The sequence below is a fragment of the Fistularia commersonii genome, chromosome 22, assembly GCF_037954325.1.
Source record: "Fistularia commersonii isolate RoL2024-O1a breed Wild chromosome 22, RoL_Fcom_v1.0, whole genome shotgun sequence".
NCBI classification, from domain to species: domain Eukaryota; kingdom Metazoa; phylum Chordata; class Actinopteri; order Syngnathiformes; family Fistulariidae; genus Fistularia; species Fistularia commersonii.
The window spans coordinates 402,476-421,128 of NC_141305.1; the positions used below are offsets into that span (position 1 = coordinate 402,476).

At 56.9% G+C, this 18,653-nt stretch overlaps 1 protein-coding gene across 3 annotated transcripts; it reads right to left on the minus strand.

Annotated features, from left to right (window-relative positions):
- Positions 1 to 904: 904 nt before the first annotated feature.
- ogdha (oxoglutarate dehydrogenase a) lies at positions 905 to 18,653 on the minus strand. Of its 3 annotated transcripts, XM_086169349.1 has the most exons (24): positions 18,541 to 18,653; positions 16,470 to 16,859; positions 14,950 to 15,126; positions 13,079 to 13,181; positions 12,159 to 12,203; positions 9,237 to 9,352; positions 8,794 to 8,948; positions 7,748 to 7,894; positions 7,579 to 7,669; positions 7,306 to 7,485; positions 7,014 to 7,142; positions 6,761 to 6,940; positions 6,512 to 6,664; positions 6,078 to 6,180; positions 5,845 to 5,973; positions 4,855 to 5,005; positions 4,482 to 4,609; positions 4,231 to 4,409; positions 4,086 to 4,157; positions 3,486 to 3,611; positions 3,334 to 3,406; positions 3,059 to 3,222; positions 2,526 to 2,680; positions 905 to 2,444 (listed from the first exon to the last, which is right to left on the minus strand). In XM_086169349.1, exons 2-24 carry the CDS (start codon positions 16,707 to 16,709, stop codon positions 2,324 to 2,326), a joined length of 3,117 nt encoding a protein of 1,038 aa, XP_086025475.1. In that variant the 5' UTR covers positions 16,710 to 16,859; positions 18,541 to 18,653; the 3' UTR covers positions 905 to 2,323. The 3 variants fall into 3 exon arrangements, with proteins under 3 accessions (XP_086025475.1, XP_086025476.1, XP_086025478.1); XM_086169350.1 differs by lacking the exon at positions 12,159 to 12,203; XM_086169352.1 differs by lacking the exons at positions 12,159 to 12,203; positions 13,079 to 13,181 and adding an exon at positions 13,495 to 13,588.

Below are 18,653 nucleotides of genomic sequence, written 5' to 3' on the forward strand. Positions count from 1 at the left end.
ACCAAAAGCCAATGGCGGCGGGTCCTGCCGGTCACATGGCTCCTTCAGGTGCGTTCAGGTGCTGATGTCCTGGATTGATGTGCACGGAACCAATCCAGTCCTGCCAAGCTCACTTTGCTCGCCGTCACCTTCCTCCTCTGCGTCTCCGGGCCGGGCCCGGGTCAGGTTCTCCTGCGGGAATCCATCGTTGGGAGGGGAGGCGACCCACAGTTCGTGGGGCTGGTGTGGAGATGACACGTTCATTACTATCAGGTGTGTGTGTGTGTGTGTGTGTGTGTGTGTGTGTGAGTGAGAACTGTCCACACTGAAGACACATTGCGATCCCCGGTGTCCAGTTGCCACGGCAACAGATGCCCTGTCTCACATGTGTACCCAACGGGATTCATTTCCTGTGAAATGAGGGGGGAAGGAGGGAAATATGAGAAGGAGTGAGAAGGGATTGGGGTGAGGGAAGGATTCACGGTGGAAGAAAAGGTGGCAAAGGAGGGATGAGGAAAGGAAGAGTCTGAGCCCTCGGCTTCCGGTCTGGTACCCCGTGTGGACAGAGGAGGAAACAGCAGCAGCAGGTTGGACGGTGGCATGAATATGGATTTGAAATGTTTCAAAACATCCCATCCCACATCTCGAAGGTTTCAAACATTGGATCGATGTTTAAAGATGAACGTCGTTTGGATCTGAAACGTTTTAAGGGTTCTTGTTTTACTCGCCTTTCAACAAGTCTGGTGGGCAGACAGCTCAGGAGGCCGGAGCTTCTCCAGGATCTCCACGTCAACATTTATAATAACCACAGACTAAGTGGAACCCTGTCCGATGAGAGGAATAATAGTAGTAACGGAGTAATGATGGATGGACTGAACCATTGTGCGGGCGGTGGGGGTGTCGGGTCAGGAAGGAGGCCGGTCTCTTCAGTACATAAAGAATCCTTTATTGAATGAAGCAAAATAATGAAGAGAAATTCAATCCCCTTTTATGAAAATAAATAAATCATTTTCTTTGTCTCACAGAAACACGAGCTGCGGCCGCCGCCGTCTCCCGCCAATGCCGCCGCCGGGGGCGGGGCCAGCAACACAAACCCAAACACTCCCATCCATTTTGGCACGGGGACGAGCGAGAGAAGGACAGAGGGAGGAGTTTGACAAAGACCGGCGGCGCGTAGGGGTCAACTTCTGTCCAGAGAGGGCGTTGCCATGGCGACCAACACTCCTGACAGACAGACCTCCTGCAGCGACGACGCTAATCTGCTTTATGGAAAAAAAAAACTTCTAAAAATATTTCTGGCAACAACAACAAAGACGATGAAGAAGAGAAAAGATGTGTGTGTGTGTGTGAACCCTGACCCGCTGCATGTGCGTGTGTGTTGGGATCCTCTGACCGAGGTTCAGAGGTCAAAGGTCAGACATCTGAAGTTGACCAAGAACTGGACGGACCGACCAGAACCAAACTCTGCCCACATCTGCCATGTGACGTCGGCGCCGCCATCGCAGAGGTCACCTGACTGCGTCGCGTCCTGCCGACCCCCGACCCCATCACCCAAAATCATTCTCCTACTACTTCTGGAGGACGACCAGGATTATGGAGTATTTCCAGACATAATGTGTACTTTAGCTTGCCCGCTGGCCAGAAACCATCTGGAGGTCGTTCTGTCTGAACCAGATCAAGACGACGGGGATGCTGACGCGGTCAGAACCCGGCCCGGTTCTGGTTCTGATCCGTCACATGTGGAAAAAGAAACATGGAGCTGCTGAAGATGGACACTGGTGACACTGAGCTTCTCTGGACTCTCCCTCCGCAGCCTCACCTTCATCTGTCCGTCCGTCACCCGACCCGGTCGGGTTGGGTACACACTGCTTTATGACACACACACACACACACACACACATACTGCTGAACGACCTCGGTCTGAGCTCCCAGAGTACACGTACAGTACACACTGATCGTACATCAATGCCTCCTGCTATCATGTACTCCAAGAACACAGTACTGTGTAGTACTGCAGTAGCTGTGCATTATATCATAAGTGGACTGTGTGTAGTTGCAGTAATACTGCAGTACTGTGCAGTATTGAGCATGTCAGTGTACTGGGCCATATGATGTACTGCAGTACTTGTTTGGAGTATCACTCCCTCACTCTGTGTACTGTGAAGTACTGCCGCTGCAGTGAGACAACTGACAACTATGTAATACCGTAGTACTCGTGGCCAATGTATGTGTGTGTGTGTACAGTGACTCAGCGTACAGTGACTTCAGCAGCTGAATGTGACTGGTGTGTTTGGCTGGGAGGGTCAAAGGTCAGGGTGTGTTCCAGGTGACCAGGGGTCAGAGGTCACTGCTGGTCCTTGAACGCCTCCAGGTCGAAGGCCGTGTCCAGGAAGCGTCGCAGCTCCATCAGGTGAGTGTTCTTGTTTCCAGTGGCGGGCGCTGCTGCCGGCCCACGCCCAGCGTACCTGCATGCACACACACACACACAGGTCACTGGAGGGTCAGCTGACCCCTGGGGTAGGTAGGGGTGTTGGAGGGGGAGTTACCAGACAGGCTTGGCCCTCTGGTTGGTGGTCCTGATGCGCGGCTTGACGTAGTCATAGTAACCCTGGTTCTTGTGCTCCTCCTGACACCAGACCAGGTCGGCGGCGGGGAAACGCTCCAACTCCACCTTGACCTGGTCGAACGGGAACGGAGACAGCTGGGACACACACACACACACACACACACACACACACACACACACACACACGCACGGTCAAGGTAATACTTCAAGGCGGTTCTAGTGTGATAGATGTAGTTCAGCTGATCCATCACTAGAGGGCTCACTGTGTGTGTGTGTGTGTGTGTGTGTGTGTGTGTGTGTGTGTGTGTGTTACCAGTCCATGTGTATCTACTTGCTCTGTGTGTCTACCCACCGTGCATGTGTACTTGTTCAGTGTGTGTGTGTCTACATGCTCGATGTGTACCCGTCCCAAACGTGTGTGTATCTGCTCAGCTTGTATACAGCTGGTGTGTGTGTACCTGCTTGATGTGCGCATGTGTGTGTGTGTGTGTGTGTGTGTGTGTGTGTGTGTACCTGCTCCATGCGAGCAATGGCCACCGTGCCCTCCATGCCTCTGGTCTTCCTCTCTTTGGTCAGCTCGTAGTAGACCTTCCCAGTGCAGAAGATCAGCCTCCTGACGTCCTGCGGCTGCTGCGAGGCCGGGCCTCCTTCAGGGATCAGCCTCTGGAAGTGAGTTCCTGCAGGGAGTCGTTCAGCTCGTGAGGCTCCGTTCCACCTTTCACACCAACCGTCTGAAAGCTTCTCCTCGCCGAGGACCTTCCCCTGACGGGAGGAGGCGGAGCGCCTACCGGGCAGCATCTCGTCGAAGCTGGATCGAGCCTCCGGGTGACGGAGCAGAGACTTGGGCGTGAAGACGATGAGCTGCAGGGAGACGAGATCACACAAGGTGAGACGAGACGAGGCAGAAGGACAGAAGGACAGAGGGTGACCGACATCTCACCGGCTTCCTGAAGGGCAGCAGGATCTGCCGACGCAGCACGTGGAAGTAGTTCCCCGGGTTGGAGCAGTTCACCACGATCCAGTTGCAATCGTACAGCTGACGCACGGGGAAGTCATCCGTGAGGGACTGGGAGACCAAGGAGACACTTCAGTGGAGAACCTGAACACAGACCAGTCTCACAGCCCAGACCTACCATCAAACATCTGAGGACCTCCTGTCAACACCTCAGATGGACCTCCTGTCTAACAATAGGAGGACCTCTTGTCTGACACCTGAGGATCTCCTGTCTAACACCTAGGATTGGACCTCCTGTCCAACACCTGAGATGGACTTCCTATATAACACATGAGCACCTACTGTCTAACACCTAAGGTGGACCTCCTGTCAAAGACCTGAGGTGGACCTCCTGTCAAACACCTGAGGTGGACCTCCTGTCAAACACCTGAGGTGGACCTCCTCTCAAACACCTGAGGTGGACCTCCTGTCGAACACCTGAGGTGGACCTCCTATATAACACATGAGCACCTACTGTCTAACACATGAGGACCTGCTGTCTAACACCTGAGGTGGACCTCCGTTGCCAGAGCTGCGGTGTCTTACGGGTAGGACGTCGGGGTCGTCGTTGCACATCTGCAGGAACCTCTCGGGCCGTGCTGAGGAGTGCTCGGGTCCCTGTGGACGGCGAGGACAGACGGTGAGGGTGGGCGCGGCGCTCCTCCAGCAGGGGGCGCCGCTGAGCACTCACCATGCCCTCCATGCCGTGGGGCAGCAGCAGCACGATGCCGTTCTGCCGGACCCACTTGGCCTGGCCGGGGCAGATGAACTGGTCGATGATGCACTGGGCCGTGTTGTGGAAGTCTCCGAACTGGGCCTCCCACAGGATCAGGGCGTTGGGGCTCGCCATGGCGAAGCCCAGCTCGAAGCCTGAGGAGCACAGGGCAGAAGGTCTCAGGCGGGGGCGCCGGCGGAAGCGAGCGCCGGCGGAGCTTCGCTGACCCAGGACGCCGTACTCGGACAGCGAGCTGTTGCAGACGGTGTAGGGCGCCTGGTCCGGAGACACGTGGTTCATGGGGATGCAGATCCTCTTGTCCACGTTCTGGTCGTGGAGGACGTGGTGGCGGTGGCTGGAAGGAGATGCAGCCAGAAGCTCAGACCACAGGCGCACACACACACACACATGACGTGAACCTCAGGCAAACAAAGGGCACGCTGAAGGTCCAGACATCCAGCCTCATCCATCCTTTTCACACACAACCCGGCCGGACCGGACCGGACCGGACCAGGTGAGGACCGCATGACTCCCGGAGGAGCTGTGGGTCCCGCCAGGCCTTCTCGGACCTCAGCGGTGTTCTGACCGCCATGGGGTCACCTGAAGGTTCCTCTCTCCACGTCCTGGCCCGACAGACGCACATGGATCCCCTCCTGCAGCAGCGAGCCGAAGGCCATGTACTCTCCCAGGGCCCAGTCCACCGTACGCTTCTTCACCATCTCCGCTCGGCCCTTCAGGATGCGGCTCAGACCTGCAACGACACGCCGGCGTGAGGTTCCTTCACCAGAGATGAGATGAGAACAACTTTATGTATCCCGGAGGAAATTGTTGTGCCAGAGTTTCAAGCAAAAACATAACAGTCATAGATAATAGTAGGAAGGAGGGAGAATAAGAATGTCTTAAGAAGGTCTCAAGTACAAAGAGTAGAAGATTCCCTGCGGCTGAAGGAAGAGGAATTAAAAAGTCTGATGGCCTCAGGTAGGAAAGACCTCCTGTGGCGTTCAGTGGAGCTCCTGGGTGGTATCAGTGTACGACTGAATGAAACACGCTGCAGCCAGGCACCTGAACGCATCACGCCGCGGTCACCGTGTCGAGTATCTGAACGCGTCACGCGGGTTTCGGTGAGCTGAAGGTATCACACTCCCTGGTGTCCAGTATCTCAACGCATCCCGCTCTGCGTGCCAGATCCAGGTGACCAACTGCATCCGACTCCACACCCTGGCATCAACCCGGATGCGTCGCGCCGCACACGCTTGTGTCAGGCGCTTGAACGCATCGCGCAGTGCACACACTGCCGCCAGGAACCTGAATGAGTGACGCAGCCCATGCCGGGTGTGTGAACGCTTCATGGAGGCATCAGGTACCAGAAGCAAGTCACGCCTGAAGCTTCACGTGTTGCTGCAGGAACAGAAACACCTCACGCGGACCTGAACGCCTCAAAACGACCGGAAGGTCAGGTGTTTACAGGACACTTTGATGAGAAGACACTGACATCACACACTGGACTCTCCTGGCTGTGTCTGAACGTTCACAGCCCTCACACACACACACACAATGAGCCATATCTACACCTCTGTGCGTGTGTCTGACCTCCATGGATTGTGAAATCCTCCACGGGCACAGATGATGCCACCTGTCCGATGTGGTTGAGGTTCTCCTCTGTCAAACCGGTGGAGGGGCAGGTCATGGACTTGGGTTGTCCGTCCAGAGTGAAGAAACCTGTGGACACGCGACCCATTACAGGACAAAGGTCACATCAAGGTCACGTGACTCCCCTAGGTGAAGGTGTGGACATGGCGGTCCAGGATGGACCTCCTCCTCACCGGGCCAGGGGGAGTCCAGCCAGTGCTTGATGTGGAGGATCTTCTCGTCTTTGGAGCGGGTGTACGCCTCCTCGCAGATCTTGTCGTACTTGGCGATCTCCTCCTGCGGAGACACAGATGGTCGGGTCAGCCAGTCACGTGACGCCCGCAGCTTCTCCGAGATCCTCTGGTGGACACGAGGAGGACGGGGCCACCAGCAGCCGCTCCACATGACCACCCCGTACGAGCGAGAAGATAAACAGGCAAGAGCATCACTGGAGTCCAACGCGTTGTGTCTCTCGAACCGCACACCTGCGCCGCCATCTTGGTTCCACCCTGCCTGACCAATCGGACGCAGGCAGGAAGTGTGTGGAGAAGTAAGACGGCCTCTCCTCTCCACCAGGTGTTGGTGATGTGTTCCGGGTTCTGGTTCCGATCGTGGGGGAGACGCTCACCTCGTACTCCTGGCGGCTCACGGCGCCCTCGGCGATCAGCTTCTCGGCGTACTTCTGTAGGACGGGCTTCTGCTTCTTGATCTGCTTGTACATCAGAGGCTGTGTGAACATGGGCTCGTCCATCTCGTTGTGACCCATCCTGCGGTAGCACACCTGCACACACACACACACACACACACACACACACACACACACACAGTTAGACTCGGCGCACACCCGGTGCGGTGCTGCGGTGCGACGGCCACCCACCAGGTCCACCACCACATCCTTGTGGAAGGTGGCCCTCCACTCGGCGGCCACCTTGCAGACGTAGATGACGGCCTCGGGGTCGTCGGCGTTGACGTGGAAGATGGGGGCGTTGACCACGCGGGCCACGTCGGTGGGGTACGGAGACGAGCGCGCCATCCGGGGGTCGGTGGTGAAGCCGATCTGGTGACGGGAACTCGGGGGTGAGGGGGCGTTCTCATTGGCCGGAGGGGTAGGATGTCACGGCGGGCCGTACCTGGTTGTTGACCACCACGTGCACGGTGCCGTGAGTTGTGTAGGACGGAAGGTCAGACAGGTGGAAGGTCTCGTACACGATGCCCTGACCTGCGAAGGCCGCATCTCCGTGGAGCAGGATGGACATCACCTGCAAGCGCACACACACACACACACACACACACACACACACACACACACACACACACACACACACACACACACAGGTTGACTTTTGGTCTCCCCCCCGTCCAGACGATTCGGCTCACGTCTCCCATCTATCTTGAGATGATACCAAAGCGAATGTGACCCACCTGGTTCCCGTCGTTGTCCCCACAGTAGAACTGCTCGGCCTTGGTCTTGCCCTGCACCACGGGGTCGGCCGCCTCCAGGTGGGAGGGGTTGGCCACCAGAGACAGCGTGATGTTCCTGTCCGTCACGCGGTTGATGCGGCGGTGGTACATGCCCAGGTGGTACTTCACGTCTCCGGAGCCCTGAAGAGGAAGTGGACCGACTTACTTCCTCCGGTATACTGCAGTACTTACGAGTACTCCTACGCAGTACTCTTACGTAGGCGGTAAAAGTACCTCGTCAGCAGCTTCCAGTTTGGAGTCAAACTGACAGAAAATCTGCTCCAGTTCCTTTCGGATCACGTTGGCCAGAACATTCAGACGGCCCCTGGAGGAGGACGGGGCGGGTCAACGTCAGCTCAGCACTGTGTGAGTGTGTGTGTGTGTGTGTGTGTGTGTGCGTTACCTGTGCGGCATGCCCATGATGACATACTCCACCCCGCTCCCAGAGGAAATGTCGATGATGGTTTTCAGGGCCGGGATCAGAGACTCACATCCCTCCAGTCCGAACCTCTTCTCTGCAGACCACTTCTTCTGGAGGAACTCCTCGAACCTGAGTGCGCACACACACACACACCAAGGATTTGTGTGTGTGTGTTCATGAACACTCATACAGTAACTAAAATGTAAGCACTCACACAGCAGCCTCCTTGTGATGTCACAGCCAAGCCAGTGGTCTGGACCAATCAGAGCTGCCGTGTGTGTTTGTGTGTGTGTGTGTGTGTGAGAGAGAGAGAACATAGAGCGGTCGGGGGGGCGGACGCTAGCTGATGACATCACGGCTGTGACGACGGCCCCAAATCTATAAGTGATGTTGATGGAGGAGGACTGGAAACAGCTCCTCCGGCCGTGTGACAAGAACCTGGACATCATGGCCGCCATCAAGCAGAAGAAGCCCGTGACCGTGCCTGAGTGGCTGAGGAAGGAGGTGCAGGAGTGGGACCTCCAGCAGCACCAGGACACCGAGGAGGAGCAGGAGAGCCCGATCCCTGACATGGAGCAGGAAGCGTGCGCCGGCGGGCGCCGTCATGTGACCTGGCTTCTGAAGCGCGAGCTGCTGGACGCCCAGGAGGACCGGCGGCAGCTGCTCCAGGCCCTGATCCACAGCAAGGAGCAGACGGCGGCCCTCAGGGAGGAGAACCAGGCGCTCAGGCAAAAGAAACGCCGGCGCTTCTGGAGGAGGTGAAGGAGGTGCTCTGAGCTCCAAGAAGACACCAGGTCTCTCCTGGTTCCCAATGTTTGAGTCCGTTTCCAGTCTATTCTGCTGCTGAGGTCATGGTGAGGGATCTACAGGGTAAGTAACTCAAGGAGCAGAGCTGCAGACATTCTCTGGTCTACTGGTGGTCCACCATGTCTGCAGCTCTGCTGGGGTCAGGCCGCGCTCACCGGTTCGGAGGTGACGAGCGATGTTCTACTCGTTTCTACGGCGCATCGGTGCGGCTGGGGGTTTACCTGGTGGAGCGGACCATGCGGGCCAGCAAGGTCCTCTTCTCCTCCAGGGTGAACTGCATCACGCCGGGCGTCTCGAACTTCTGCCGGATCCACTGGCACTGCTCCAGGTCGTTGATGAACATGAACTCCACGCCGATGTGCTGGCAGTACGCCATCTGTCATACGGAGAACCGGGTCACCCAACCAGGCCCCTGGACCAGGACCGGCAGGCCCTGGAGTCTGGACTGACCTCCTGAGTGTTCATCATGTACATCAAGACCCACCTGCCAGACTGTGACCGTGCGCTTCGGTTCGAACACTATCAGTTGCCATGGCAACCAAAGAAGAGACCTTAAGAGACTCTAACATCTTTGTCTAGATTTGTAAGGTTTCTGGCAAGGCAGCCCTGGAGGCTGTGATGGCAGTGAAGGTGTGTGTGTGTGTGTGTGTGTGTGTGTCCTCACCTCCAGGCGGCGTATGATCTCCTTCAGAGTAAGAGCACTCTCCGAGCCTCCGATGAAGGTGGTGGTCGGCAGGCGGAACACCTTGTCCAGGTCCGACTCGTCCAGGCCGTAGAAGCCTACATGTCCCAGGGTGCGTTGGCACATGGGGGGGCAGAGGGAGATGAGCATGCATACGAGGAGGAAACGTGCGGAGATGATTGGGCGATGAAGAGGGAGGAGTGGGAGCAGGACGAAGAGGACAGTCAGTTAGTATCAAACACTCGTCCAATCGCAGAGGACCCTGAACACATCAGAGCTTCAAAACAACTGTGGGCAACGGACGCAGATGCTAAGCCCCGCCCACACCGCGGCGCTAAGCCCCGCCCACACCGCCGCCCCAGGCCCAGGCCCAGGCCACTCGCTATTTGAGGGGCTCTACATGAAGGTGACAGAAGTACTCGAGATGTTCTGAGGGAACCAAAGCCTGGTTCTTACAAGAACCAGGTCACGTACTTGTCTGAGTGGGATCCAGATCTGGACCTGGTCTGGTCCAGGCCTGGAGCTGGGCCTGGGTCAGCGGGTCAAGTCTACATCCTTGCCGTCAACGGAAAAGGGGACCAGACCTGGAACTGAGCTTCCAAGACCAGGGGGGGCCATCACACTAGGTTGAGACCAGGGCTCAGGGAGGTGGAGGCAAGATGTTAACCCTCTATGGACTGATCTCTCTCTCACACACACACACATGCACACACACACACGCACACGCACGCACACACACACACACACTATGTTGGGACTAGGATTGTGGTTACTACAGCCACTACTAACACTTAACTCCACACACACCTCAATCCCTCAATCCACCTCCCAGCAGTGCGTGTGTGTGTGTGTGTGTGTGTGTGTGTGTGTGTGTGTGTGTGTGTGTGTGTACGTGCCTGCGTGCATGCACGTGCACACACGCCCAGCCCCAGCTCTGGTCCCCTGGCCGAGGCCAACATGGACATGCAGCGATGTCTCAGCAGGACCATGGGTGACGGGTTAGCGGGTCAGACTGGTTATTTCACACCACAGGGGTTATGGGACGGTGAGGGGCAGGAGGTTATGGAGGAGGGGAGAAGGAGAAGAGAGGACAGAGGAAGAGGAGGAACCACTCGTATTGACCTTCACCCTTAAAAAGCTCCAGCGGCGCCCTGACGAGAAGGAAGAGGAGACTCCAGGATTCTCAAGACGTTCACAAGCACCTGAGCCCGTCACCCGCGGCCCAGCCGACCAATCAGAACTCTCCAACGTGCGAAGGTCAGAGCACCTCTCCAGCTCGGAGCTGACCTTCCAAACAGTCCAAACCCCCGGGACCCAGACCAGGATCTTCACTGAACTCGAGGGCAGCACCCTCTGAGGAGCTCCAGCTCCCCGACCTAGCCGGCGGCTGACAATCGCAACACCTGACTGAAACGAGTCCCTGCTTCTGCATCTCCTCCACGAGATGCTCCTCACTGTCAGAGGGTGGTTTGGAACAACTGAGGCCCTGAACCTTCATTAAAAGTTTCCCGATAAACATCTTCCCTTTTCTGTTAGCGATCATTCCTCTCCTTGAGTTGATGGGACTACCTCCCCCGGCCAGCAGGGGGCGCCACCTTCCGTTCCACCCTCACCTGGGCTTCCTGCTCTCTGGATTTACAAAATACAATCTAAGCCAACAGCGGGGACTGAGTTTTAATGAGGGAAATAAAGAAAAAAAAATCAGACAAATGCACCATCACGTGCACACATAGCGTGCAGTCACGTGCACACTCACGTGCACAGCCCGGCGGCACCAGCAGCTCAAGCACCAGAGAAGCTCACAGACACGCAGGAACATCAGCGGTTTGTCAGGTGGTCACGCTAACAGCTAGCGTTCTGCTGGAAATTTGTGATTTGTAGCTTCTGGTTTCCAGAATCCTCGCTCCACCTGCTAGCCCTCTGCTCGCACCAGCAGCCGGCTGGAGGACCATTTTTGGACCGTCTCTTAGATGCTGCGAGGCACCCTAGTGGTCAGCGGGGGGATGGCAGGCCTTTGCCAGCAGCGGCAGCAGCTAAAGCTAACAGCGCTAACTACAAGAGGCAGCAGGACCAGAAGCAACAGCACCTTCATGTTGCAGGACAGTGGAGACACCTCCGCCTGCGGCCTAGAGGAAATGTTCCATCCCGGAGTCTCCGCGGGTCCACAGGAGTGAAGAACTAACCTCACCATCCCATACATCTCCTGGAGCAGGAGCTGGTGTTGTGGGTCTTCCAGGTCAAGTCCCAGGTGAAGGTCCAAAGGGGTGGAAGCTATCAAATATTAAATGGCACCAGAACATCTGAGAGCAAAGATCAGTGGAATCGTCCATGTCCAGGACCTCCACTGCGCATGGGTTTCCCTGATCTGAGGTCAGCGGGCCGGCTGTGACGGTCGCGGTAGATACCTGACCATCGCACCGGCGGGGAAGCAGAAGGAGAACGACCGAGCCCAGACTGGTCCTCCTGGTTCTCCTGAAGCTCCTGCCGGGTACTGGGGGAGTAGCAGAACCTTGAGGAGCCTCCCGGACTCTTCTGGACTCTAACAGTTGGACACTGTTAAGTTCAGGGGAGACCAGCCGACCTCGAGGAGGGAGACCTTCAGGTGAAGGCCACTTTGAGCTTCTCCTGAGCATCCCTTCGCCTTCTGTTAATATGCTGCTAAATTTGAGGTCATTTCTGACCGATTGGAGCTTCTGGACCAGCAGAGCTCCTCGGCCCAGATTTGGACACATCATCTTGGAAGTCTGGAGATGTTGACGGATAAACCAAAGAGGTAAACCAGGTTGGTGCTCCCTGTGTTTGTTCTTCAGCTCGGGTGGATCCAGGGGGACCCGGGATGGAAGAATCCTGCAGCTGCTACAGACTAGAGGGAGGAGTGGGAGACACACCGAGGGCCGCTCGTACCTCCGACCGTGAGGCCTCTCAGCCTCTCCTTGAAGAGCGCCACGTCTGGACAGCAGGGCAGCAGAGGGGAGAGGACGCTGTTAGAAAACCAGGAACTTCCACCATCGCCGCCGCCAACTCGCACCAACGCCGCAGGAAGTCACGGCGAGCGGCCGCCGGTCTCCGCCGGGCCAGAGGGCGCCGGGCGGAGAGGGCGGGGCTCCCGCCACACCGCAGAACCACGTCCTCCGATCACAAGCGTCACCACGGCAACGGCCGGGCTAACAGAGGGGAGCCTGCACACGCCTGGCTCGGGCCTACGGCTATGAAAGGGTCCTCGGGTCGTTTCTGGGACGGTGATGTCATTTCCTGCTTCCGGGAATTTAGATGAATAAACGAGTCGGCCCGATTCCCGGGAGTCCTTTTCTACACGACGAGTGAGGAGTTTCAACTCAGCGGAGCTGTGTGAGATTCAGCGATGTTTAAGTCCCCGGGGCTCTCCAGCCACCTCCTGCCTCCGAGGACGGACGGACGGACGGACAAACCCAAGCGGCGCTCGCCATCCACCTGTGACTCCGCCCCCAACCCATCAGGACACACCTGGACAGGCCTTCAGATGGGAAACCTTCAGAAAGCCTGTGTGGATGCGGGGGGTTCTAGGTGGGGGAGGGGCGGAGCTGAAGACACCCGTTCTTCTCAAACACAACACACACACACTGTCTGAGTACCATACACACTGATTCCAGAAGGTTCCAGAAAGGAAAAGGAAGATCTGAGGCCCAGAGAGAAGAAGGGCTGTCAGGTTTAAGCCACAGGCTGGAACCTCCTTGTCCACCTGGACTGTCCAGGTGGACAAGGAGGTTCTGCAGGGCGTCTGGGGGGGGGAGGGGGGGCAGAGAGCAGGACACAGACTGGGGGGGGGGGGGGGGGGTTCTCCTCACCAAGCTTGTCGGAGGAGGTGATTATGTCAGTGGGGACGCACGAGTCCAGATCGGCGTCCATGATGCCAAGGGGGTCCAACTGGGCCACATGGTGCCCTCGGATCTACAGGGAGGGCGAGAGGACAGAGCCCACCCAGGGCGGGGGAGGGGGGGGGGGGCAGGAGGAGGAGGAGGAGGAGGAGGAAATAACCAGGAGGTTTGGAGGTGGACAAGAAGCAGGATGGAGCCACGGAATAAAGCAAGGACACAGAGGCATCAAGACCAACGAAGAGGAACGGGACAGCAGGGTGAGGAGAGCGTGAGGAGAAAGGCAGAGGAGGAGGAAGAGGGGATGGGTGGGTGGAAGGAGGGAGGGAGGGAGGGAGAGGCCACATTAACACCACAGGCTGCTGCTGTCCTTCAGCTAACGTTCTCACCAACATCCTGGAAGCCAGTATTCACTGGAGCATCGTCAAAGTTCACACAGCTGATTCCCAGAGGGTCCAGACGGGCACTGTGGTGGCCCATCACCTGCGCACACACACACACACACACACACATACGCACACACACATACGCACGCGCGCACACACACACACCAAGAAAAATCCAGACATACAAACAAGTACACATCCAAAAATTCATACACACACACACAAAGAAAAATCCATGCACGCACGCATGCACACGCAGACACCCAGGTACACACCCAAAAATTCCACACACACGGAAAAATCCACACAAGCGAGCGCACACACACACACACACACACACCCAACACCATACATACAGAAAAATTCCACACGCTCACACAAACAAGGACACACCCACACAGAAAGACAATTACAGACACAGACACACACACACACACACACACACACACACACACACAGAGGCAGATAGACAGACAGACAGACAGACAGGATAGTCTCAGGTATCCTGGGCTTTAGGCTGAGGTCCACAGACGAGGTCCTGAGTTCTTCTCGGAGGACCTCAGCTGCTGACCTCAGCCTTGGTCCCCATGTGATTGGTACCTTCAGGTTTAGTCAGATTAAGATTCATGTCTGCTCATTCAACCTGAGGGATTAAGTGTGAAGTGCCGCCCCGCCCGCTCTTCAGTCTAACAGATCTTTGCTCGTGAGCGGACGATCTTCAGCAGGTCTGGATGGTCACCTGACCTGCTGCAGAGGTTCAGATGGAAAGATCTCAAGCGCATGTTGAGTCTGCGAGCGGAGGAGCGTCTCCACCGGGCTGAAGTTTCTGAATCCCCTCGTCCGGTCTGCTGTCATCTGAAGCAGGGCCGGGGCCTGCTTGTTCTGGGGGGTCATCAGGACCGGCTCAGACCTTGGGAATCGGGGGTCGTCCTTCCCGAAGAAGCGTCCACACCAGGACGCAGAGGGTCAAGCATCTGGCTTTGAGTAATTCCTCATCAACGGCACTGGCCTCTGAGGCACGCTAACACTTACGATAGATCAAAAGTTATTATGCTAAGCTAATTAGCGCAGCGCAGAGAGGACCAGGGAGGGGCACGTCAGTGTGGCCCATTAATGAAGTCCTGCTGAAGAGCACGCAGGACTCCCGTTGGAGGACATACAGCGACCGTTGGACCACCTGACCACTGATGGTGGATGTCAAAGTCAGGCAGCAAGGAGGGGGCTTCCAAAAAGGCGTCTGGTGCTCCAGAATTGCTCCCAGCAGTTCTTCTGGATGGAGGTTCCACTTAGACCCTGGCCACCCTCTGTGACCTTCACCATCACGGGTCTGACATGTTGGCAGCGTCAGGAGCAACGGCAGGATGTGACTTCACTGCTGTCTAACAGCCTGGAGTGTGTGTGAGTGTGTGTGTGTGTGTGTGTGTGTGTGTGTGTGTGTGTGTGTGTGTGTGTGTGTACCTGGTAGGCTCTAATGAGGGACTGCACAGCCAGATGATCCTCCACCAGCTTCTCCACGTTGGGCTGGGCTCCTACCAGTGACGACAGCTGGGGGGCAGCGGTCAGAGACAGGGGGGACTGGTAGGCGGCGCCGGGGGGGGCGCCGGCGTTGGCGTTGCGAAAAAACACATCCCACGACTGCAGAGGGGAGGAGAGACGGGGGACCACGAGTGAGGGTCTGGTGGAGATGAGCAGCAAGAAGTGGTAACAGAACAGGAGACCGGCAGAAAATATCCCATCTTTCAGTTTGTGAGAACATGGGTCTGTTTTTGACAGAAGCTTGAAGAGCACACTGACCCTGGACAGAGGGGCACCCGACACCAGCAAGGTTTCAAGCAGACGGTTCCAAGGAGGTCTTCTGAGTGTATCAGAAGGTCAGACAGACGGCCCTGTGTGTGTGTGTGTGTGTGTGTGTGTGTTTCATGCTGCTCATGGCGACCTTTAATCGTCCAGAGTCGTCCCTTTCTCCCTGTTTGACAACAGTTTGCAGGAGAATCCGATTTGCACGGGCCAATCGGAATGGATGGCACAGGTCACATGACGGGGCGTGGCAGGAAGTGCCTGACCTGAGGGCGGATAAAGTGGTGCGTGTTGTGTATCGGAGCGATTTTGACTGTTACCACGGAGACAAACAAAGAGGATCTCTGAAGGTGAATCTGACTAATCCCTGGAAAAGTAGCGGTCACGTTTAGGAGCCGTTAGAAGAAGAAATAGAATCGGCTTCGGTCAAAGCTGTGTGTTCGGCATGATTCTGCTCGGCAGAGGCGACCCCATTATGTTTCTTCTTTTTGAGAAGGCCTTGTGACTGTCCCGACACCCGCCCTCTGCTGGCCGGGAGCCGTAAAGGCGGCAGGACCTGAAAGTGCTGACGGGCCGCGATGATGCAACAGCACGTGCTGGTGAGTCGCCCTCACACTCCAACCCTGCTGGTTCACATGATCACCAACGCTTGAGACCAGATCTGCAACACCTAAGACCGGTTCCCCGCTCCAGGAACCAGGCCCACCCATCTCCTTCCATGGTCCTCCTAACCCTGATGTGACTCCTCCACCTCTGAAGGAGGGGCAGGCTGACGGATCTGCTGGCTGATGAGGTATGTGAGGGTGGAGATGGGAGGAGCCAGACGCCGCCGCCCCGCCCTGGCCCATATCTGAGCGGTTATCATCCGATCACCTTAATAAAGATCAATGATCAGGTCTCCAATGGCCTAAGATGAGACAGTCCCGGTGAGCGATAACAAGAGAAACTGTTGAAAAAGGAGAAGGTCAGGTGGAGGCTGACGTTCCACAGAGAAGGAGATCATTGGGATCATGTGACAGCAGAGCCGCTGTTAAACCGCAGCCGACATTAGAATGTTGGAATCACACGAAATGTTTTGTCGGCGAGGTGTTGATGGACCGTCGGGATCGATCTGAGACGTCGCTGACGTACGGAGGTCAAAGGTCAACCCGGGCTCCAGCGGGGGGCTTGACCCACCTTACCTTGTGAACACTCTTAGGGTCCTCCAGCCAGGCAAAGTACATCTCCTCCACGTAGTTGGAGCTCGTCCCGTTCAGGAACGGCTCCGAGGCCACCGGCGCCGTGTAGCACCGGATTGGCTGAAACGTCCTTAAGCCTCCGGAGGAGACGGCTGTGATTGGCCGCTGCTGGCCGACAGTCTGAGCCGCCTGCGAGGCGGTGAGCGGACGCAAGCGCGCCGCACAAGTCCTTAAACGGTGCATAGCAGTCCTTGCTGTCTCAAACACTCCGGGTGGGGGTCAGTCCTTGGGTGGGGGGGGATCCTCCAGCACGACAGGAAGCCTCGGGGGTCCAACACGGAGGGGGCTGGAGAACGCTCCCACAGGATGTCCGTCCAATCACGCTCTGAGATACTGAGGACACAAGGAGGGGAGGTTAGCATGCAGCACCAACAGCATGTTAATGTTTGCTAACAATTAGCACAGCCGATCAACATGACTCGACACACACACACACACACACAGTCAGGTTCATCTCCTGACAGCAGACTTCCTGTGTCTGACGAGCATTCATGTTCCAGAGGTTCCAGCCCTGATCTTCTGGCCCGCCACCTCCTCATGTCAGCTGTGCTCGTCAGTCTCCAGCTGATCCCAGCTTGCAGTTGGAGGACCTCCTCCAGGCTCCGTGGACCGGGTGACACCTGAGCTCCCCCTCCCTCACTGAGAGGGTCATTTCACATTGTCTGAGAATGCCGTCCAGTCTCCAAACAATCAGACTGCTGCTTGTCTGACATTGAGGAACATCTACTGATACTTTCACTCTGACTCCAGGACAAGCTCTCATGGCTCTCCAGGATCTCATTTATCTGCAGGGTTGATCTCTTGGACATCTACAAGCTTTATTTCTATTAATTGGACAAACAAAAAGTACAACCCTGTTCCAAAATGTTGTGTAGATATTTGGGCAGATAGAACCTGCGGGTTCCTCGATGGAACCGATCTCCTGTGTTTTCCCTTCCTGGTTGAGGAACACTCCTTAACCCCATGCGTTAGGATTAGACTTCCAGTTCTTCAACGTGGATGAGGCTTCCTCCTGACCTCATCTTCCTGGAAGCAGGAAGTGGAGTCAGATTCAGGTTCTTCACAACACGGGGTCCTCACAAGCTTCTTCAGTGTGCATTTAGGTTTCCTCCAGACATCATGTTCTTCATCACATTGGGTGGAGGTTCTTGCAGACGTCAGGCTCTTTAGGGCAGTTCTTTTAGTCCTCGGGTTCCTCTGGACGTCCCGTTCTTCACGTTGCAGATCCCAGGTTCTTCAAGGTGACTAATAGTTTCCTCTGGACCTGAGGCGGCGTGCCAGTGGTTATCCAACCTTCTTCCTGAGCACCTCAGCAGCGGGACCTTCACCTTGAGCGCCGCTGACGGCTTAGCGGGACCGAGGTTATTTCCGGTGTGTCACGCGCGTGCCCCGGCCCCGCGCGCGCCCCGGCTCCCCCGTGTTTTGACCTTGTTGGGTTTCGGCCCCGCCCTCTCCCCCAGGCCCCGCCCCCACCGGCCTACTCTGCCCTCTGATTGGCCCGCGGACGGAAGGCCCGCCCAGACGCGGCAGAACGGGCCGTCCCGTTTGGCCGGCGGAGATGTCGGTCAACGTGTCCTTCCACAAGTCAGGAGTTCCACTCCAACAACCTGCTTTCTCAAAACATAAAATGACCTCCGGTCTTCGTGTGACGGTGAGCGGCGGGCCAGGGGCGCGGAGCGCCGGTATCAGTTGCCTGGCCGAGCCGCCGGGCGGTTATGTAATTAGTCCGCTAGCCTCCACTCTTGACTTTCCCCAATTCCATGAACGCACACGGCTAACACAATTAGCCTAACGTCCAGCTAGCTCCGGAGTCACGGAGCCGCGGCCGACATGCCGGAGCGGGAGGGACCGCGAGCTAGCCAGCCTATTAGCAGCCTATTAGCTGGCTAGCTCGCTAGCACGCGGCTAGCGGCTGAAATTTGTGTGAAATTCCTCAAGACGGACGTCCCGCGCTCCCGGCGGCCGCGCGAGCCTCACCGGGAGCGCGCGCACCCGGTACTCCCCCGGTACTCACTCGGTGACACGCGCTGGATCGGCTCTGCCCGGAGTCCCGGACGCCCTTCGCTGGTCCCGCCTCGGAGCCTCGGAGAGGACAGCTAGCCGCCGCCCGACGCTCGCACACAGGGC